Source organism: Monodon monoceros, unplaced genomic scaffold (genome assembly GCF_005190385.1).
Source record: "Monodon monoceros isolate NGI ecotype Baffin Bay Population unplaced genomic scaffold, NGI_Narwhal_1 Super_Scaffold_9, whole genome shotgun sequence".
In the NCBI taxonomy this organism is placed as follows: Eukaryota; Metazoa; Chordata; class Mammalia; order Artiodactyla; family Monodontidae; genus Monodon; species Monodon monoceros.
Window position 1 is genome coordinate 51,300,015 of NW_021703786.1, and position 23,424 is coordinate 51,323,438.

Below are 23,424 nucleotides of genomic sequence, written 5' to 3' on the forward strand. Positions count from 1 at the left end.
TGTTTTATGGGAGAGGGCTTTTGTTTATTTACAAATAATAAATACTCTCCCACAAACCTAATATTCAATACAGTTGAATAAAATGTTATTGCAGGTGGCCTATGTGTTCTGAGAAATGCCAAGATGAGGGAGATACAGCTTTTGCCTCAAGGACCTTATACACGAGCCAAAGGGACAAGATGTATTCACTGATACGTCAGAGCAGATCACGAAAGCCAAATCAAAAGCACGGGCGTAGGACTGTGGGAGTTCGTGGACAGAGAGACTGTACATCTAACTGATGGATACTGGGATCGATTTTCTCATCTGTGAAATGAGAGGAGTGGACCAGATGAGTTCCAAGTCCCTTAGGGTTCTAAAACTCTGATTCCTTTGGTATATACTGTTGAGCCAAACAGAAAATTTCATAAAGGAAGTAGCATTTGAACTGGGTATGATCTTGAAGTGAAGCTACTGGAAGAAAAAGAGGAGAGAGAGCATTTTAGGCAAAAAGAAGAACATAAGCACAGGTCCAGAAAGCAAAGGGCATGCTTGGGAGAGCACTACGCTTCCAGCGTGGATGGGTCACAGCAGGAGACAAAACTGGAAAGGTAGATTGAGGCCTTCAATGCCATGCAAAGGAACTTGGATTGAAGTTGGTAGAGAGCCCACAGGGGTTTGTGGGCTGTGTCGATGACATGACCAGACATATGTCGGAAAGTGAAAGAGCAGAATGAGGCTACAGTGTTGGCCGGCTACCCTGTTACTCTTTGTTACGTCTAAGGGCCCTATTTACACAGGCCTCACCTGCCAGAGAGGCGACGCTTCATGGGAGAGACCTAAATAAACAAAAACCAAAGCAATAAGGACTAAGAACCAAGCAAGGCCAGGAAATAGGATCAGTTGCGGGAAACTAAGATGTCTACACACAAATATTGACAATAACTACAAGGTAGACTCCTTACAAACAGGCCAACGGAAGATGACGAGTAAGAGGAAAAAGAAAGTCATAAAATGTAGGAAAAATAGAGAAGCGGATAAAACTAAATATGTAAGAGAAAAGGAAAAAGACTTATATAACACCTGTGAGCTACCAGAGGAAACCGGAATATGAGAGATCATAGGACTACACGCTACCCCCATAAAATGTAGGCAGCATAATGAACATTAAAAAAAATTGGCTATATACTAAATAATGTCAAAACAGGACAAATAACAGAATTGAGAGGCGCACACAGCCGACCTAACTGAATTACTGTTGAAGAGGTCAGGTCGGACACTGTAAGGGAAGACTAGACAGGGCACGATCAGCGCTTCTGTTACGACAGCAATTCCGAAATAGGACGTCTAAGCAGAAGACTAGAATCCAGATGAAAAGGAAAAATGGTTAACAGATAACATCTGGCCCCCCAGTCACTGAAGAATACCTCTTCCCCGTACAATGCTTCTCCCCCGCATCCCCTTCCAACAGCCCTCCTTAGCTAGATCCAAAAAGAACTATAAAACTTTGAAACGAATCGACAGTTACCTGCTAGGCAACAAAACTAGGTATGAGGAATTATAGCTGTGTCAGGTTACTACTATCTCTCTCTCTTTCTTTCTTTTTTTTTTTTTTTGCAATATATCAACTTTATTTCCATCTTGATTTCAAAAAAATTTTATTGAGGTAAAATACACATAACATAAAATTTACTATCTTAACCATTTTTTATTGTACAGTTTCATTGACCTGTTGTGCAACCATCACCACTATCTATCCCCATAATTCATCCTGTAAAACGGAAACTCTACATGTATTAAACACTAACTCCCCGTTCTCCCCCAGCCCCTGGCAACTACCATTATACATTCTGTCTTTATGATTTTCACTACTCTTAAGTACCTCATATAAGTGGAATCATCCGATATTTGTCTTTTTGTGACTGGCTTATTTCATTTAGCATAATGTCCTCAAGGTTCATCCATGCTGTAGCAGATGTCAGAATTTCTTTCCTTTTTTTTTTTTTAAAAAAAATATTTATTTATTTATTTATTTGGCTGTGTCAGGTCTTAGTTGCAGCACATGGGATCTTCATTGCTGCATGCAGGATCCTCAGTTGCGGCATGCGGGATCTTTAGTTGCGGCATGTGGGCTCTTAGTTGCAGCATGCGGGATCTAGTTCCCTGACCAGGGATCAAACCTGGGCACCCTGCAGTGGGAGCTCAGAGTCTCAACCACTGGACCACCAGGTAAGTCCCCCCCCTTTTTTTTTTTAGAATTTCTTAACTTTTTAAGGCTGAATAATATTCCAATTATGTACAGACCATATTCTGCTTATCCATTCATCTGCCAATGGACACCTGGGTCGCTTCCATGTTTTAGCTATTGTGAATAATGCTGCTATGAACATGGGGGTAGCAGGTATCTCTCCAGGACCCTGCTTCCAATTCTCTTGAGTATATACCCAGAAGTAGAACTGCTGGATCATATGATAATTCATTTTAATTTTTTGAGGAACCGCTGTATTGTTTTACACAGCAACTGTACCATTTTACATTTCCACCAGCAGCGCACAAGCATTTCAATTTCTTCACATCTTTGCCAACACTTGTTGTTTTCTGGTTTTTTGATAGCAGTCATCCTAATCGGTGTGAGGTGGTATCTCAGTGTACATTTTTTTTTTATAAATGCTGTGTTTTTTTCCAAGAGAAACACTTTATTTATTTATTAATTTTTGGCTTTGTTGGATCTTCATTGCTGTGCGCAGGCTTTCTCTAGTCGCGGTAAGCGGGGGCTACTCTTCGTTGCGGTGCGTGGGCTTCTCCTTGCGGTGGCTTCTCTTGTTGTGGAGCACAGGCTCTAGACACCTGGGCTTCAGCAGTTGTGGCTCGCGGGCTCTAGAGCACAGGCTCAGTAGTTGTGGCGCATGGGCTTAGTTGCTCCGCGGCACGTGGGATCTTCCCAGACCAGGGCTTGAACCTGTGTCCCCTGTATTGGCAGGCGGATTCTTTTTCTTTTTTCTTTTATTTATTTTTTACATCTTTATTGGAGTATAATTGCTTTACAATGGTGTGTTAGTTTCTGCTTTATAACAAAGTGAATCAGTTACACATATACATATGTTCCCATATCTCTTCCCTCTTGCATCTCCCTCCCTCCCACCCTCCCTATCCCACCCCTCTAGGTGGTCACAAAGCACCGAGCTGATCTCCCTGTGCTATGCAGCTGCTTCCCACCAGCTATCTATTTTACGTTTGGTAGTGTATGTATGTCCATGCCACTCTCTCACTTCATCCCAGCTTACCCTTCCCCCTCCTCATATCCTCAAGTCCATTCTCTAGTAGGTCTGGCAGGCGGATTCTTAACCACTGCGCCACCAGGGAAGTCCCACTCTCACTGTACTTTTTTTTTTTTTTTTTTTTTTTGTGGTACGCGGGTCTCTCACTGTTGTGGCCTCTCCCATTGTGGAGCACAGGCTCCAGATGCACAGGGTCAGTGGCCATGGCTCACGGGCCCAGCCGCTCCGCGGCATGTGGGATCTTCCCAGACCGGGGCATGAACCTGCGTCCCCTGCATCGGCAGGCAGACTCTCAACCACTGTGCCACCAGGGAAGCCCTCACTGTACTTTTGATTTGCATTTTCCTAATGATTAGTGATACTGAGCATCTTTTCGTGGGCTCGTTGGCCATTCATATTATCTTCTTTGGAGAAATGTCTATTCAAGTCCTTTGCCCAGTTTTTAATCAGGTTGTTTGCTTTTTTGTTGTTGAATTTTAGGAGTTCTCTAAATATTCTGGATATTAATCCCTCATCAGATATATGATTGGCAAATATTCTCTCCCATTCTATAGGTTGACTTTTTACTCTGTTGATAATGTCTTTTGACACACAGGTTACTGCTATCTTTTGCAGCAACAAAAGTAATATGAGGGACTTCCCTGGTGGTCCAGTGGGTAACACTCGTGCTCCCAATGCAGGGGGCCCGGGTTCAATCCCTGGTCAGGGAACTAGATCCCGCATGCGTACCACATCTAAGAGTTTGCATGCCGCAACTAAGATCCAGAGCAGCCTAAATAAATATTTTTTTAAAAAAACTAATATCTAAATCCCAACAACTTAGCAGATAGATAAATGCAGCGACCTTGTTAGGCCACAGTACACAAAATAAAGGAGGGCTCAGAGACGTCCGACATTAAGGAGAAAGCCAAGGAAACTTCGGTTTTCTCATTTCAGCATGCATTTAACCCTGGACCTGGGTGAGCTGTGCTACAATATATGCTTCTGGTCCAAGGGACGCTGAGTGACAGCTCATGGCTGGTCTGGGCAGCCTCCCCCTGCTACTAGTGGGACAAGTCATGCAAGTTTCCTGATCAGTTAAGGAAGTACTCTGTAAGCAGGCAGATCAATATTTTGGTCACTTGGTTGTGGGGCCTTGAAGAAATCGGGATATATTTAATATGAAGGAATAAGTTACTTACTTGCCGGCCATCCTGCCCCACATTTGTTTGACCTCTTACGACAGTTCGAATGCTGTCATCCAGTCTCCTAGCAAAAAAAGTTAAAGGATACAAATCATTAAAATATCTCGATTCCTTCAAGATGAAAAGACAACCCTCAAAACGGGAGAAAATATTTGCAAACAAATCAATGAACAAAGGATTAATCTTCAAAATATATAAACAGCTCATGTAGCTCAATATTAAAAAAACAAACAACCCAATCCAAAAATGGGCTGAAGACCTAAATAGACATTTCTCCAAAGAAGACATACAGATGGCCAAGAAGCACATGAAAAGCTGCTCAACATCAGTAATTATTAGAGAAATGCAAATCAAAACTACAATGAGGTATCACCTCACACCAGTTAGAATGGGCATCATCAGAAAATCTCCAAACAAATGCTGGATAGGGTGTGGAGAAAAGGGAAGCCTCTTGCACTGCTGGTGGGAAGGTAAATTGATACAGCCACTATGGAGAACAGTATGGAGGTTCCTTAAAAAACTAAAAATAGAATTACCATATGACCCAGCAATCCCACTACTGGGCATATACCCTGAGAAAACCATAATTCAAAAAGACACATGCACCCCAATGTTCATTGCAGCACTATTTACAATAGCCAGGTCATGGAAGCAACCTAAATGCCCATCGACAGACGAATGGATAAAGAAGATGTGGTACATATATACAAAGGAATATTACTCAGCCATAAAAAGGAACGAAATTGGGTCACTTGTAGAGACGTGGATGGATCTAGAGACTGTCATACAGAGTGAAGTAAGTCAGAAAGAGAAAAACAAATATCGTATATTAACGCATATATGTGGAACCTAGAAAAATGGTACAGATGAACCGGTTTGCAGGGCAGAAATTGAGACACAGATGTAGAGAACAAACATATGGACACCAAGTGGGGAAAGCAGCGGGGGTGGTGGTGTGATGAATTGGGAGATTGGGATTGACATGTATACACTGATGTGTATAAAAGGGATGACTAATAAGAACCTGCTGTATAAAAAAATAAATAAAATTCAAAAAAAAAAAATCTCGATTCCAGGTTGACCAAAAGAAAAAAAGCTGGGATTCCCTGGTGGCACAGTGGTTAAGAATCCGCCTGCCAATACAGGGGATATGGATTCCATCCCTGGTCCGGGAAGATCCCACATGCTGCAGAGCAACTAAGCCCATGCACCACAACTAGTGAGCCTGTGCTCTAGAGCCCACGAGCCACAACTACTGAGCCCGCATGCCACAACTAATGAAGCCCACGCACCTAGAGCCCGTGCTCTGCAACAAGAGAAGCCACAGCAATGAGAAGCCCGTGCACCGCAACGAAGAGTAGCTCCCGCTCGCTGCAACTAGAGAAAGCCCATGTGCAGCAATGAAAGCCCAACTCAGCCAAAACTAAATTAATTAATTTTTTAAAAAGTTAGTAACATATCCATCAATGTTTTCAGATTGCAGCTACTTATTCACAAGAAAAAACAAAGATGTCTGGATGACAGGAGGAAGAGTGAGGCCTTGGACCTCAGTGAGGGGGCAGCGACAGTAGTGTAGAAGCCAAGCCCAGCACAGACTGATGAGCCACCTTTGTTATTTTTTAAAAGGCTATTTTCACTTAATGTTCAGAGCCATTCAAAAGGACCAATGTAACTTTTAGTATTTGTCATGGAGTAAACCAGAAATGACAAAGTTGCTGAAACTTTATGGGAACAAGCCAGAGAATTCAAAGTAGCCCACACAAAATCCTTCCTCAGTAGCATCCTAGGAACCTTCAAAGGGATGAGGAGCAGGTGCTATATGAAATCCATGCCTCGTCACCTGGGCCCTGATCTGCAGGAGGCAGATCTGTGGCCCCCACTTCCTCTTTCTCCTGCAGCTTAACAGGGGCCATTTAATGGCATCTCAACCCGAGGATTTTATGTCAGTTTATGTCATTTATGTCATTTTTCATTTGAAGAACCGTCAAAGGTATGGTGAGAGAAAGCTGAAAATAACTGGCTTGCAAGTGATTTTCATTTTTGTTGTTGTTTTGGGATTTTTTTGGCCACGCCGTGCCGCGCAGCATGTGGAATCTTAGTTCCCCAACTAAGGATCGAACCCGCGCCCCCTGCATTGGAAGCATGGAGTCTTTTTTTTTTTAACATCTTTATTGGAGTATAATTGCTTTACAATGGTGTGTTAGTTTCTGCTTTATAACAAAGTGAATCAGCTATACATATACATATATCCCCATATCTCCTCCCTCTTGCATCTCCCTCCCACCCTCCCTATCCCACCCCTCTAGGTGGTCAAAAAGCACCGAGCTGATCTCCCTGTGCTATGCGGCTGCTTCCCGCTAGCTATCTGTTTTACATTTGGTGGTATATATAAGTCCATGCCACTCTCTCACTTTGTCCCAGCTTATCCTTCCCCGTCCCCATGTCCTCAAGTCCATTCTCTACATCTGCGTCTTTATTCCTGTCCTGCCCCTAGGTTCTTCAGAACCATTTTTTTTTATATATTCCATATATATGTGTTAGCCTACGGTATTTGTTTTTCTCTTTCTGACTTACTTCACTCTGTATGACAGACCCTAGGTCCAACCACCTCACTACAAATAACTCAATTTCGTTTCTTTTTATGGCTGAGTAATATTCCATTGTATATATGTGCCACATCTTCTTTATCCACATTCATCTGTTGATGGACACTTAGGTTGGGAAGCACGGAGTCTTAACCACTGGACAGCGAGGGAAGCCCCTCGCAAGTGATTTTTGGATCATGGGGGAATTTTCATTTTCTGTGCAAACCTTATAAAACTTAGCGGTCTCTACTACCGCTGTTACAGCTAAAGTCCACCGAAACAATCAACAGGCTTCTTTGTATTTATTTATTTTTGGCTGCATAGGGTCTTCATTGCTGTGCGCAGGCTTTCTCTAGTTGCGGTGAGCAGGGGCTACTCTCCATTGTGGTGTGTGGGCTTCTCAGTGTGGTGGCTTCTCTCGTTGCAGAGCACAGGCTCTAGGCACACAGGCTTCAGTAGTTGTGGCACACGGGCTTCAGTAGTTGTTGCACATGGGCTCAGTAGTTGTGGCGCACGGGCTTAGTTGCTCTGCAGCATGTGGGATCTTCCCAGACCAGGGCTCAAATCTGTGTCCCCTGCATTGGCAGGCAGATTCTTAACCACTGCACCAACAGGGAAGTCCCTTCTTTGTACTTTTTAAGGCACCCAACTGAACAAAACATTAATGGCAGAGGTCTTCACCTAAAAACCCAAAGGTTGTCAGGGAAAAAAAATCATCTCCTGGATTCAAAATGAAGGCTTCTCCTCATCACAAGTTAAAAAACAACAACAAAAAAACTATATTTAAAGTAATAACATCAACCATTACAATAATAATTACAACAAACAAACTTTGAGTATCTACCATGTGTCAAAACTGGAAATTCAGACATGGATAAACCAGAATAAGGCTATTTGGCAGAAAGGACATCTGATGACCACCCTAGACATCCTAGATTAATCACAATGTTTAGTCCTGGGACACCACCCACACCAACCAGCAGATCTGACCACATTGTTAGCTGATACATGGCCAAGGGATATGTAAGCCCAGCTTCATATCTAAGCCTTGGGAATACAAAAAAAAAAAAAAAAAAGGGTAAATCTGCTAGGGAAATAAAGCCACTAAAAATGTAGCAGAAATGCTTTTGTCTCCTTTTATAATCAACTGTTTTGAACAGCCTGTTACAGATTCCTTCTTTTTTTTAAAATAAATAATTGAAGACTGATCAAAGAATCGAGTTCTTTGCCACAAGGCTCATATGGAAACCCAGAAAAAAATACTGTTTTTAAAAAGATTACCATCTACAGCAAACTTGAGATTTTAGTGTTCTTACAGATAAGTGTGATCCAGAATGTGATTAACTAAATGAACAGCATACTTTCATTAATTATTAATAATCACACGGTGTTACTTACCTTATTTTCAGTCTAATTTTGTTCACGACTTCATCGATGTTTGCCAGAGACTACAATAAAGAAGGAAAGGTGCCAGCTATTATTTCACTTCCTGGAATTCCTCTTTCCAGAGAAATGATGAACTATAATGGCTATTTATGACATCTCAAAGAAACTAATCACACGGTATGATACAATTTTCACTTAAAAATATATATATATAGGGAATTCCCTGGCAGTCCAGTGGTTAGGACTCCACGCTTCCACAGCAGGGGCATGGGTTCAATCCCTGGTCAGGGAACTAAGATCCCGCAAGCCTTGCAGTGCAGCCGGGGTGGGAGGGCGGAGGAAGTATAGCGGTAGTTGGCAACAACTGCAAAATTCAGCCTGGAATCTATTCTTCATAAATAAAGGTTATTGGAAAACAGCCATGTCCATTCGTTTACATATTATCGACAGCTGCCTTTGAGCTACAAAGACAGAATTGAGTAGCTGCAACAGAGACTGAATAATCCATAAAGCCTAAAATTACTATCTAGACCTTTACAGGAAATTTCCTGACCCCTGGTATATAGGATCGTGACAAACTCGTACAACAAAATCCTCATAGCAACAAAAATGAATGAATGATTACAACAGACAACAACATGGATGAATCTTACTAACATGATGTTGCGTGCGCACACACACACATATACACAAACCAGACGCAAGAGCATATACTGTATGACTGCATTTATAGTATTTCAAAAGTGAGTGAAACTATTCTCCTGCATTAGAAGTCAGGATAGTGGTTAACTCTGGGGGAGGCAGTGACTGGGAGAGGCAAGAAGGGGCTACTTTATTAATGTTTTATTTCTTGGTCTAGGTGGTGGTTACCTGGCTTTACTCATTTGGTGAAAATTCATCAAGTTGTACATTTAGGATCTGTATACTCCTCCACATTATGTTAAACGTCAATAAATAAATACCTCTGTTTTTTTTCTAAGTGTCTAGGTCCATTAGAAAAAAGCCTGGAAGGATAAACACTAGTACTTAGAGTCTATATTAGTAGCTGTAACCTATGAAATCAGTAGCAGTAGTTGTAATCTATGAAGAAGAGGGATTTTAAGTTTTTCTTCTTTTTGCCTATGAGTATTTTCTAATTGCTCTATATTGACAATGCACTGCTATTGCAATTATAATACAGTTATTTCTATTTTTAAGACAATGACAATAAAAACAAATGGACTAGTACCAATTTAGTGAGCTGAAAACATGAGGAAAGGGTGCCCCCTAATGGAATAGAGATGGTACAATTTTATAGCACCATTTTAACTGAAGTTTTCAAAATATAATTTTGTAAGTCCTCTTTCCCTCTCTCCCGATAGATATTTTACCTCAGAAGGAATTGGGGGTGATGCAGGAATTGTGCTTCTAAATTGCTACCGGCAACCTGTGCTGGCAGGAAGAGGCAGGAGCCTTCCAGGCACAGGTCTGATAAGAGAACCAGGTCACACATAAAACAAGATGAAACCTTGCCATTTATGACAAGATGGATGGACCTTGAGGGTATCAAGTGAAATAAATCAGACGGAGAAGCACAAATACTGTATGATTTCACTCATATGTGAAATATAGAAAACAAACAAACAAAAAAACAAAATAAATGAACAAGGGCTTCCCTGGTGGTGCAGTGGTTAAGAATCCACCTGCCAATGCAGGGGACACGGGTTCGAGCCCTGGTCTGGGAAGATCCCACATGCCACGGAGCAACTAAGCCCCTGTGCCACAGCTACAATGCAACTACTGCAATGTCCATGAGGTATATAGATGGATTTTGCCCAAGATTTAGCAATAGTTGAAAGAAACTGTAAATCATGCCCTTACTTTCTATTACCTTTTAATTAAGGTCCATGAGAATCTGGGTTGGAAAATGGTATAAATCTGGGGTTGGGGAAATAAAGGTACCCCTGTATCATAAATTTCCTGAATTACCTAAGAAACTTCCCTATACATCACCATGGATGTGGGGACATAATTAGACAAGACATATAACTGAATCTGTGGAACAACAAATGTCTTATGCTACCTTCAGTAGTTTAAAAACAAAAACCCACAAAAATTTATCAGGAAGAAGGGAGAACCTGGTGGTTCCCTATATACATAATTTTCAAATCTAACCATTTGTTGTGGTGAGTTAGCTGTCTTGATAGGCTGGGGTAAATTAAATCTTTTTGTGGCTAAAACTGCTATCTTTATACCATTGCTTCCAAATTTCTATCTCCAGCTAATTCCTAGAATTCGTCTTTCATAGAAAATGATGAGCTCTTAGGAATCCCCTGGCGGTCCAGTGGTTAGGACTTGGCGCTTTCACTGCCAAGCGCCCCGGTTCAATCCCTGGTCAGGGACTAATATCCTGCAAGCTGTACATGGTGCGGCCAAAAAAGAAAAAGATGAGTTCTAAAGGCTATCTGTGAAATCTCAGAAAAGACAATCACACAGTATGATACCATTTTTTCCAAATTTATTTTAAAATTTGGACGTCCATCAGAAAACGTTCGGAAGGATATATGCCAAAATATTAACAGTTATGGCAATGATGGGCTCCAGTCTCAAATATCCAACTATGTATTTCTACCTGGATGGCCCAAATATGTTCAAAACTGAGCTCACCTTTACACCCTACTTCTACCCTCCTTACCACTAAAACTGGCTCTTCCTCCTTACTCCCAGTACAGGATAAAGGGGCCAACACCACCCACAGTCTGCTGGGCTAGAAATCAAAGTTCTGAAATTTACATCTTGAAATAGGAATAAAAGTAGCTTTCTAAATCCAGGCTTATCCTGCCTACCTCATTCCCATTTTTCCCCTATTACATTCGAAAAATCCTTTCTACTTCCCAATTTACTACAGAAAATTGGGGGTCGGGGGGCAACAGGACAGACGCTTTCAACCTAAGGGTACGATTTCTAATAATATGCTCACTATACAGAGAATTCCACACTAACACAACAGCAGTATTTGGTATTAGCTAACCCCCCCCCCCCCCAAAGGAAAGCTGGTTACAACGGAGTCGAACTTGAATTTAACTCTCACTTGCTTATCAAGGTCCCTTAGATTATGTAGTATAACACATAATACATCATTAACATTCAGGATGAGCCAGAAGCCACTGCAAGAAGGAAACTCTATACTTACTTGCTCTGTTGGGAACAGGGTGTTGATATACTCCACAGCATTGAAATCTGCTCGATCTAGAGGATCCTGGCTTGGAAATACCTACATAAAGATAGAGAATTAAAAATCACCTATCTTTCTGCCTTGCTCTATGTATTCTTTCTTTCCTCCCTATTGGTTGGTAAGTTTTTTGAAGGCAAAGACCATAGCTTTTTTTCATTTTACGAGGCTTAACAACAACAGACGTGCAATAAAATATCTGGTAAAGTAAATCTGTAATTTTCACCAACATCTGTAATTTTAACATCTTGGTAAAACTAACAGAATGTGCAACAGTGAGAAGTTCCAGATATCCACGAAATCCCAAGGACAAGGTAAAATAAGTGGGCATTGTACACTATCAGATTAAGCCAGCGGATGACATGGTTGTATTAAGGGAATCTTGATAACAGACTTATTATACACCATGTCTCAGTGATGTCTCAGCAGTAGAATTCACTATGCATCAAAGCGATTATTATACTCAGCGTCAGGAAGTGGAGAGCTGCATTTAGGAACTGTCCATCTCTTTTACAGAAGAAAGCAAGCCGCCTTCTGAGAAATATAGTTAACTCCCTTCAAATATTGCAATTTGAAGAACATGTATCAACGTGGGTTGCCAAGCAGTTAAGTGATCCCCTGGGTACTAGATTTCACCAGCTCAAGGCAGTTATTCTGGGAAGCAAATTCTTTTTTGAGGTCTGCTTATTGGAGAAACCTGTGCTAGAATTCAATCTTACTAAGAAATAGGAAAAACTGTGCTCTTCTAAAACCCTTGCCAAACAATAACTGACTGAATTATTTGTTTCTTCTATTGGAGCCCACTAGGTCCAAAGGGAATGAAATGTATGTCTCTGGGAATACCCTGGCGGTCCAGTGGTTAGGACTCGTGCTCTCACTGCGGGCAGCCCAGGTTCAATCCCTGGTAGGGGAACTAAGATCCCACAAGCCCTGAGGCAAGGCCAAACAAACAAAAAACAAACGAAAAAAGAAACGTATGTCTCTTTCTGGCAGATGGAGGTGGGCGGGAAGCAGTGTGACTTGAACACCAAAACCTTTGCCTAATGGCCTGGCATCCTCAGGATCTGCCAAATGTGCTGTGAATGAGTAATCCAACCACTCCAAGGAAAACACATCTAAAAATCTATAAATGGGACAATACAAACAAATAACTTAGTACACTGGCAGACCCATAGTAAGTATTAATGGTCAATAAATATTAACTATCAGTAATAGAAGTAGTAATGTTTTACTTCAAAAAACTTCCCAGTGGTCATTAAGTATGGCTCACCTCTCCTTTTCCTAAGTCCCCTACACCAACTTCTTTAAGGGAGATTTTTCTCCCTTTATCAGGAGCGATACCCTGTACAAGGGTCTAAATTGCTATTACTAATATCATCACTCTTAAAAACTCCATACACTTGAAAAGAGAATTTAGTCACCTAAAGAATTACTGCAGGGAAGAGAAGCCACCTGGGAATATTCTTCAACCTAACCCAAATTAATCAACAGCAGGAATTCTCAACTAAGTATGGTAAAGGGTTTTTTGTTTTTTGCTTTTAACCTTTGCCCCTCTGCTTTGCGATATGCTTCAAAAATAGAGGTTACCTCCTCCCCTCAATTCCGAGTCACTCACAAGGGGCTAGATGGAGAATCCGGAACACTGCGACACCAGCCTCATAAATGAATGAACAGCCCCGCAACCCCCAAAACCTGAGGTTGCTACCTATGAGGTCCCTTTTTCTAGGTGCATCCTCCAAAGACAATCAAGGCCTAGAAAAGATTCTCTCCCTCCTCTAGATTCAGAAACCCCTTCCCACCACCACCTCCCACCAAAACCTTTCCTTGCCCTTCTGCGCCTAGCTCCCACGTCTCCCACGAAGACCGCTTCCCCGGCGTCCCACCCCAGGTCCCACCCCCAGAGCTGCCCCAGCCTCCGCACTCTCCTCCCGTCGAGGGGCGGAACGCTCACCTGCTCGATGGCGAGCTGCACGTCGGGCGTGAGCTGCAGCACGGCTTCCAGCTCCTCCACGAACTCCAGTTCCTCCTCCTCCATCATCCTGCCGCCCAGCTCCCTCCCGGCGCCCACCCCTACCCCGAGCCGCACGTCCTGCAGCCACCCACGCCCCAGAACAGCAACCCTCCAGCGGCAACGCTCCAGCCAGCCTGGGCTCTGTCACCCAGTCGGGCACTTCCGGGAAGCCAGGCACTTCCGGGATACGGGGCATTCTGGGATAGCGGAGGACTGACCTCTGGTCCCAAGGAGGAGGTGTTTCTGTCACCTCCCGGAGTTTCCCTGGGCAACCCCGTAGTCCGGCGGCCCCCACCTGCCCTCACCCCTCCTTAAGATGGTGGGGACCCGCTTCACCTCGCCGAAGGCGTCCTCCCCACTTGGGCCCTGGAGCTGGGGAGGACCCGGCCGCTCCGGCAGGACCCCCCCAGTGAGGGTGCGCCCCAACACCGTCGCGATCGAATGACAGCAACTCTCACGGGCCGCGAGGCCGGCGATCCTTCTCAGGGGCCCCTTGCTCAGTGGCAGTAGGTGTCCCCCCAGCCATCGGGGGAGAAATGGCCCCAGCTGGTAAGTGGCGATGTTGCCAAGGACAATTTGTAGGATGGGAATTTGTCCACTTGACAAGAGTTAAATTCCCCGTGTGCCAAGCTTCTAGGCAGCATTTTCTAGGGGCGTCCGCACCCAGGGGCCCCTTGCTCAGTGGCAGTAGCGGGGGCGGGGAAAAAGATCTAGATTAGGCAGTGACCCGCCCTGGGGAAATGTTGACTTTCTCTGAGACTGAGTAGCTAGAGTCGAAGTCACGGTCCACGAATGATGAGCTGTGTGATCTTGAACAAATTACTACATCGGCCCTGCTTACCCTGCAAGGATGTGGCGAGAGAGAAAAATTTAAATTGCTATGCAAATTTAAGCTAATAATACAGGTAATATGAGTGTGTCTAGCCCTTATGTACCACAAAGGAAAAAGCCAGGTCACCCTGTGGAACCACTTTTCCTCCAGACACAATGAGATAATTGCAGACAAGGGAAGAGTTGTTTTATCAGTTAAACATGGTAAAACTCCATGATGAAGTGTCCCTGGCCCCAATGAGCTTTTTTTTTTTTTTTAAATCAAAATTGTGGTTAAAAAAAGATGGGAGCAATATAATTTCTAACAGTAAAGGAAGGCTTAAAAATATAAATTGGTTACATAATAGAATATTACTGACTCAAAATCATGGTTTTTGAAAATTATTTAATGACATGGGAAAATGTGCATAATATATTTCAGAAAGCAAAAATATACAGCATGGTCCCAGTTTACATGTGTGTGTATTTTGTGCCTATAAAAATTATAGCAAGAAATATTACTTTTCTGCAGGTGATGAATGTATTCTTTGCACATTTTCCCAAAATGTCTATGAGCCTGTAGCATTTTTATAATCAGAAATATAAATGCCTTTTTTTTTTTTTTTTTTTTGCGATACGCTGGCCTCTTACTGTTGTGGCCTCTCCCGTTGCAGAGAACAGGCTCCGGAAGCGCAGGCCTAGCAGCCATGGCTCACAGCCCCAGCCGCTCCGCGGCATGCGGGATCTTCCCGGACCGGGGCACGAACCCGAGTCCCCGGCAGGCGGACTCTCAACCACTGCGCCACCAGGGAAGCCCATAAATGCCTTTTTTTTTTTTTAAAGGAAATGATAATTTTATCCATCTGTCTTGGATGTTTTTCATTTTTTATATACAGTAAGAAATAATTTATATACAGTAAAATCCACCCATGTCGTTTAGAATGCCGTGAGTTTTAATAAATGCGTAGAGTCATGTAACCACTGTCACAATCAAATCCTAGGACAGTTCCATCATCCCCCCCCCAAATTCTCTCATGCCCCACCTCATCCCCTGGCAACCACTGACCAGATTTCTGTCCCTATAGTTTGACTTTTCCAGAATGTCATATAAATGGGATCATACAATATGTCACCTCTTGAGTCTGGCTTCTTTCACTCAACTTAATACATTTGTATATCATCCATGTCGTTGCATGTATCAGTAGTTTATTTCTTCTTGCTGAGTGGTAATCCACTATCTGGATATACCACAGTTTGTTTATCCATTCCCTGGCTGAAGGACATTTGGGTTGTTTCTAGTTTGGGGCAATTATGAATAAAACTGCTATAAACATTCATATGCAGGTTTTTGTGTGAATATAAATTTTCATTTCACTTGGGTAAATACGTAGAAGCGGGATTGTTGGGTTGTATAGTAAGTCAACTGTTTTCCAAAGTGGGCTGTTATCATTTTCGCATTCCTGCCAGCAATGGATGAGCGTTCTGGTTGCTCACAGCACTTATATTTAATGATGATAATAATGGCTCACATTTCTAGCCCTTACTATATGCCAGGCACCGTGCTAAGTATACACTGTTTCAATCTACAGGGCAGTTCTGAGGTTGGCAGTTATTATCGTCATCTGCTCTTCACAGATGAGAAAATTGGGATGTAGTTAAACACTAACAAAAAACGTTTCCAAGGTTCCATAACCAACTCTTCCTGCCATTCACTCATTCATTCAATAAATTTATTGAATGAATGAATGAATGTTCCTGCTGGCAATAGGCACTAGGCCAGGTGCTGGGACTTTAGCAACCGACAAAATAGACCAAGTGCCTGCCTCCACGGAACTATTTCCAGGTATGAAAAGGGTATTCATACAAATAAGCAAAGAATTGTGTTAGGTCTAATGAAAGACAAGTAAAGCATACTATGGAAGACGATATTGATAGAGTGCTCTGATTGTATGTGGGGGGTCAGGAGAGGCTTCTTTGAGGAAGTGACTTTTAAGCTGAAGCAAAGGGTGGGGTGTGAACAGGAGATGACAGACGAAAGGAACAGTATATGCAAAAGCCACGAAGATAGAAGAAATTGGCCAGGGTGATGGGACTTTCAAAGCCGAGGGGAGAATGGAACAAGAGGCCGAAGAAATTGGCAGTGCCAGATGGTGGAGACTCTTGAAGGTCATTTGAGAGATGGGAAGCCTTTGAAGGATTGTAAGCAGAGGAGTGACAGGACCAGCTTCACCAGGCCTGTCATCAGCCCTAGTCCCCTCATTTTTGTTTTCTTTGCTTCCAAGTGGCCCACAATGTCATGGAGAGTCATGATACCAGGGTGACCGTCTCCAATACAAAGTCATGCTGTCCCATTGCCACTGATTGTCCTTTTACAAGTCCCTTGTCAACTCTCATTGCATTCCCCCTGCAACCCAAACCTTTCCCTATGCTGAAGCTCCCAACTCCATTATCCCCCTTCTCCCTATTTCCAGATAAGATAATAATAATGAATATAAGTTTGGGTTTAAGAGAGTTACATGGTACAAAAGTTTAGGAAGATAAAAGAGCAGAGAGATAGGTGGACATCAGGTGAAGAAAACTGCATTAAATAGTAATAGGCTAGGGCTTCCCTGGTGGCGCAGTGGTTGAGAGTCCGCCTGCCGATGCAGGGGACATGGGTTCGTGCCCTGGTCCGGGAAGATCCCACATGCCGCGGAGCGGCTGGGCCCGTGAGCCATGGCTGCTGAGCCTGCGCGTCCGGAGCCTGTGCTCTACAGCAGGAGAGGCCACAACAGTGAGAGGCCTGTGTACCGCAAAAAAAAAAAAGTTTTATGTCCTAAATATAATATTGTTCAAGATTCGATAGCTTCCTCCACCCCAATCCCCCTTGGAGATTCGTTGCTTTGAGAGATCACTCCCACAGCCACCTCTAGTCTCCACATCTTTTCTGTCCACACTTGGCTTTCTCTCCTTAGTGTCAGTCACACATTTTCAAATGCCTGTGAAAATCTTCACTTTGCTTATCATCAGTTTCTCTTTTTCTTTGCCCTCACTGCCCTAGCCTAAGCACATTTATCTGTTGGGTTTAGAGTTTAGCATTTGATGGAGAGGCACTCCAGTAGTGCAATCAGTTAGCGCCCGGGGTACTTATACAGAGTTTTACGGGCAGATTTAATCCACTACACCAAATGATAGCAAATGGTTTCAGGGACTAATACAATATAGTGCATTTACATAGTACTTTAATGAACAGTTTAAATGTTTTCATATATGTTATTATTATTATCTTGGCCAGAAGGCTTGTGCGATCCTAGTTCCCTGACCAGATATTGAACCCAGCACCCCTGTAGTGGAAGCTCGGAGTCCTAACCACTGAACCACCAGGGAATTACACATATATGTTATTTCTTTTTTTAAAAAAGTTTTTAAATTTTATTTATTTATTTTTGGCTGCATTGGGTCTTTGTTGCTGTGCGTGGGCTTTCTCTAGTTGTGGTAAGCGGGGGCTACTCTTCATTGCAGTGTGCAGGCTTCTCACTGCGGTGGCTTCTCTTGTTGCGGAGCACAGGCTCTAGGCTTGTGGCCTTCAGTCGTTGTGGCACGTGGGCTCAGTAGTTGTGGCTTGCTGGCTCTAGAGCGCAGGCTCAGTAGTTGTGGCGCGTGGGCTCAGTTGCTCCACGGCATGTGGGATCTTCCCGGACCAGGGCTTGAACCCGTGTCCCCTGCATTGGCAGGCGGATTCTTAACCACTGCGCCACCAGGGAAGTCCTGTATATATGTTATTTCTTAGACTTCTCCATAGTTCTTGACGTAGGTGGGACAGTAGGGTGAGAAGCCAAGGTCAGGCAGCTAAGTGCTGGCCTGCTAAGATGACACCAAAGTCTGTTATGTTCAACTGTTTTTGCTCTTAATGCCTCTCAAACCTACCTGAGCCAGGTCCTGTTACAGCATTACATATAAAAATCAAGGCCATTAGTTTTCAACAGCTTATGTGACACTTGCACACTTTAAAAAATGATGATTCCTCAAAAGTATGTTAAATGAATGTCGTTTCTTTTTTTTTTTTTTTTTTTTTTTGGCCATGCTGCACAGCTTGCGGGATCTTAGTTCCACGACCAGGGATTGAGCCCGGGCCCTTGGCAATGAGAGCACAGAGTCCTAACCACCGGACCGCCAGGGAAGTCCCTGAATGTCATATTTTTTTACATATTACCTTTCATATAATTTTCAAGGCAGTGTGCTTTATCAGATTTCTAACTATAGTTTTCAAAACCCTCATACATTTGTACAACACGGGAAAATGTAAAAGTCATTCTTAATTCACCTCACCCCACAGACACAAAACCGACACACGCCCATACACACTTCTCTCCCCACACTGTTAGTCTGGTGTTCCCCTTCCAAACCTTTCTTTGCGTGATTATGTAGCGATATAAGTACAAGCACACTTATAGTTTTTTTTAAACTGTAATTTACATCTCACTGTACTTATTGTTGTGATTTGTTCTTTCCCCTTTAAATTTCCAGTATGTTCTGGAGATCTTTCTCTGTATTTTGGTCTATCTCTCCTTTTAGAGGCTATGTAGCATTCCATAGTTTGATCATACCATAAAATATTTTGTCAGACGGTCTCCCACTTGACTTACGATAGTTCAATTTACAATTTTTCAACTTTATGATAATGCGAAAGCAATACGCATTCAGTAGAAACCATACTTCGAATTTTGATCTTTTCCCGGGCTAGCAGTGTGCTGGGTGAATATACTCTCTTGCGATGCTGGGCAGGGGCAGCGAGCTGCAGCTCCCTGTCAGCGAGGCAGTCGAGGGTAAACAACTGGTACACTTACCCATTCTGTTTTTCACTTTCAGTACAGTACTCAATAAATTGCATGAGATGTTCAACACTTTATTATAAAATAAGCTTTGTGTTAGATGATTTTGCCCAAATGTAGGCTAATGTATGTGTTCTGAGCACTTTTAATTAAGATGGGCTAGGCTCAGCTATGTTGTTCAGTAGGTTGGGTATATTAAATGCATTGTCAACTTACGATATTTTCAACTTACCATGAGTTTATCGGGACATAACACCACCATAAGCTGAGGAAGATCTGCATTCCACTACTGGATATTTAGATCATTCCTAATTTTTCTTTGCTATTACAAACAATGCTGAATCCTTGCAATACATATTTATACTTCTATCAGCACTGAGAAAAGTGTCTATAACCCTCATCTTTATGTACACTGGATATTATCAGTCTTGTAAATACTTACTTGCACATAATCTCTAATTCACACAAGCTTTATTATTTATTTATTTATTTGGCTGCGCCGGGTCTTAGTTGCAGCATGCGGGATCGTGGTTGCTGCGTGTGGGATCTTTAGTTGCAGTACATGAACTCTTAGTTGCGGCATGTGGGATCTAGTTCCCTGACGAGGGATCAAACCCAGGCCCCCTGCATTGGGAGTGCAGAGTCTTAGCCACTGGACCACCAGGGAAGTCCCACATAAGCTTTAGAAAGAGCTTATGGAGTCCATTAAAAACACGCTGGGATTTTGACTGGAATTGTATTGAATTTAGACATCAATTTGGGGAAAGTTGACATGTTTACAACATTGAATTTTTAGGCCATGCTCTCCATTTATTTAGGTTTTTATGTCTTTCAGTAAAGGTCTGTGGCTTTCTTCATATAGGTCTTGCATATTTCTTGTTAGGTCTAAAACTAGTGATTTTATAAATTATAAAAAAATTGTAAATGGTCCTCTTTTTCTATTACCATTTCTAATTGTTATTTGTTGGCTTATAGAAAAGCCATTTATTTTTGTGTGTCAATTTTGTATCTAGCCACCTTACCTCAACTGTCTTATTCTAAATTTCAGTTGATTTTCTTATTTTTTCTTGATAAAGTACCATATTGTTTGAAAAATAGTGATAGTTGTTTCTCTCCCTTTTCAATGTTAAAATCTTTTTTTTTTTTTTTTTTTTTGCAGTACGCAGGCCTCTCACTGCTGTGGCCTCTCCCGTTGCAGAGCACAGGCTCCGGACGCGCAGGCTCAGCGGCCATGGCTCACGGGCCCAGCCGCTCCGCGGCATGTGGGATCCTCCCGGACCGGGTCACGAACCCGTGTCCCCTGCATCGGCAGGCAGACTCTCAACCACCACGCCACCAGGGAAGCCCTTAAAATCTTTTCTGAAGGCTAATATGTGTGCTGCTGTATTGGCCAGGACCACAATAGTAGACGTTAAACAGCAGCAGATTGAGTGGACATGGTATTTACTATCTAAACAGGAGAAGAAAACATATAAGGACAAACCAATCAAGCCACAGATACTGCATAAGGAAACAATGGATTTATAACACATAAAAGAAGGAAAGTGGCAGACTCTTGACTACCAAGTGCTCCCTGCTCTTCATCTTACACTAATATTATTTAAAACCTTCCAAATCCTTCTAAGACCTCTGCTAGGCAGCTCCATCATGTTACCTGGCAACGTGGGAGTTTGCTCTGTCTGCAGAGCAAATGTATTTCAGCCTGGCTCTTACCTCAACAGCTCATTCAGTCTTTAGACTGACCATTCATAGTTCATGAGGTCAGTCACAGACAAGTGTGACACTCAGGTGCCACATAAGCATGCGCTAGGATTCTTGGGTCTGAGGTTCTTTTTTTTTTTTTTTTTTAACATCTTTATTGGAGTATAATTGCTTTACAATGGTGTGTTAGTTTCTGCTTTATAACAAAGTGAATCAGCTATACATATACATATATCCCCATATCTCTTCCCTCTTGCATCTCCCTCCCACCCTCCCTATCCCACCCCTCTAGGTGGTCATAAAGCACCGAGCTGATCTCCCTGTGCTATGCGGCTGCTTCCCACTAGCTATCTATTTTACGTTTGGTAGTGTATATATGTCCATGCCACTCTCTCACTTTGTCCCAGCTTACAATTCCCCCTCCCCATATCCTCAAGTCCATTCTGTAGTAGGTCTGCATCTTTATTCCCGTCTTGCCCCTAGGTTCTACATGACCTTTTTTTTTTTTTAGATTCCATATATATGTGTTGGCATAAGGTATTTGTTTTTCTCTGACTTATTTCACTCTGTATGACAGTCTCTAGGTCGATCCACCTCACTACAAATAACTCAGTTCTGTTCCTTTTTATGTCTGAGTAATATTTCATTGCAGCTGTATTTACAATAGCCAGGACATGGAAGCAACCTAAGTGTCCATCAACAGATGAATGGATAAAGAAGATGTGGCACATATATACAATGGGGCTGAGGTTCTTGTTGCTATATATAATGAAGATTCCTTCCCAAAATAGACTTTTAAGTCTCTGTAACTAATCACCTCTCTCTGCATTGTTCTTTTTTCTTAATGAAGTATAGTTAACTTATGTGTTAATTTCTGCTATACAACAGTGATTCAGTTATACATATATATATACATTTTTAATATTTTGTTCCATTATGGTTTATCCAGGATATTGAATATAGTTCCTTGTGCTATACAGTAGGACTTTGTTATCCATTCTATATAAAATAGTTTGCCTCTGCTAATCCCAGACTCCCAATCCATCCCTCCCCCAGTCCCCCTCCTCCCTGGCAACCACAAGTCTGTTCTATGTCTGTGAGTCTCTTTTGTAGATAAGTTCATTTGTATCATATTTTTATTTTATTTATTTTTAATTAATTAATTTATTTTTGGCTGCGTTGGGTCTTGGTTGCTGTGTGTGGGCTTTCTCTAGTCGTGGCGAGCGGGGGCTACTCTTTGTTGCAGTGCACGGGCTTCTCATTGTGGTGGCTTCTCTTGTTGCAGAGCACGGGCTCTAGGCGTGTGGACTTCAGCAGTTGTGGCACATGGGCTCAGTTGTTATGGCTCGTGGGCTCTAGAGCGTAGGCTTAGTAGTTGTGACACACAGGCTTAGTTGCTCTGTGGCATATGGGATCTTCCCGGACCAGGGCTCAAAGCTGTGTCCCCTGCATTGGCAGGCGGATTCTTAACCACTGCACCACCAGGGATAGTCCTGTGTCATATTTTAGATTCCACATGTAAGTGATGTTGTATGGTATTTTCCTTTCTGTTTCTGACTTCACTTAGTATGATAATCTCTACATCCATCCATGTTGCTGCAAATGGCATTATTTCATTCTTTTTTATGACTGAGTAGTATTCCACTGTATATACATACCACATCTTCTTTATCCATTCATCTGTAGATGAACATTTAGGCTCTTTCCATGCCTTGGCTATTGCGAATAGTGCTGCTGTGAACATAGGGGTGCATGTATCTTTTTGAATGCTAGTTCTTAGTTTCCGGCCTTTAAGTTTTCACCTACAATCTTGCTGAGCTGTAATTAACTCTTGGCGTTGAGATTGACTGTGCATGGCACAAGACACTACAGACTTAGCTTCACAGGAATGCTTTTCCTTCATTTATTTCTTAAGTACCAAGCGCCTACATAACTGTAGTTTACTACATAGGTTAATAGAGCTCAGCCTATAAAAAGAAAAAACTAGATACTTAAATAGGAGCTTGGGGTCGCTATAGATATTACGATGCCACTTTAAAAACAGAAACTGAGAGTGCTGGTAAGGATGAGAATCTTAATATTTTTAAGGATAAAGTTACCAGAAAGGATGAAGCCATTGTCTATGTTTGTGTGCCAGGATGTGTCTATGAACAAACCTGCTCTCACCCCAAGAATTCCTTTCAAAACCAGTGAAAACCCACTTTGAAATATAATCTACAATAATTTAAATATCAAATCACTTCTGACTTATTAAAAATGAGGTTTGTGAAAATCTTAACATTGAAAATGCTTATGATAAGTGAAATATTAATATTCAAAATTAATTTAAAGGGACTTCCCTGGTGGTGCAGTGGTTAAGAATCCACCTGCCAATGCAGGGAACTTGGGTTTGAGCCCTGGTCCGGGAAGACCCCATATGCCACAGAGCAACTAAGCCCGTGCGCCACAACTACTGAGCCTGCGCTCTA

The 23,424-nt window shown here is 42.4% G+C and overlaps 1 protein-coding gene across 4 annotated transcripts in view; it reads right to left on the reverse strand.

The window, feature by feature from the left end:
- The window catches only part of VPS53 (VPS53 subunit of GARP complex), a 125,459-nt gene extending 111,681 nt beyond the window's left edge, over nt 1-13,778 (reverse strand). For 3 of the 4 annotated variants that reach the window (XR_003791911.1, XR_003791912.1, XM_029211579.1), the window contains exons 1-4: nt 13,575-13,778; nt 11,585-11,665; nt 8,425-8,474; nt 4,439-4,505 (exon numbers count right to left, since the gene is read on the reverse strand). Coding sequence is in view for 1 of the 4 variants with exons in the window: in XM_029211579.1 (XP_029067412.1) it covers nt 4,439-4,505; nt 8,425-8,474; nt 11,585-11,665; nt 13,575-13,661 (285 nt within the window). In the remaining 3 variants the exon portion in view is untranslated. The remainder of the gene's footprint in view (nt 1-4,438; nt 4,506-8,424; nt 8,475-11,584; nt 11,666-13,574) is intronic. The other variant, XR_003791913.1, reaches the window with a different exon arrangement.
- Between the last annotated feature and the right edge of the window lie 9,646 nt (nt 13,779-23,424).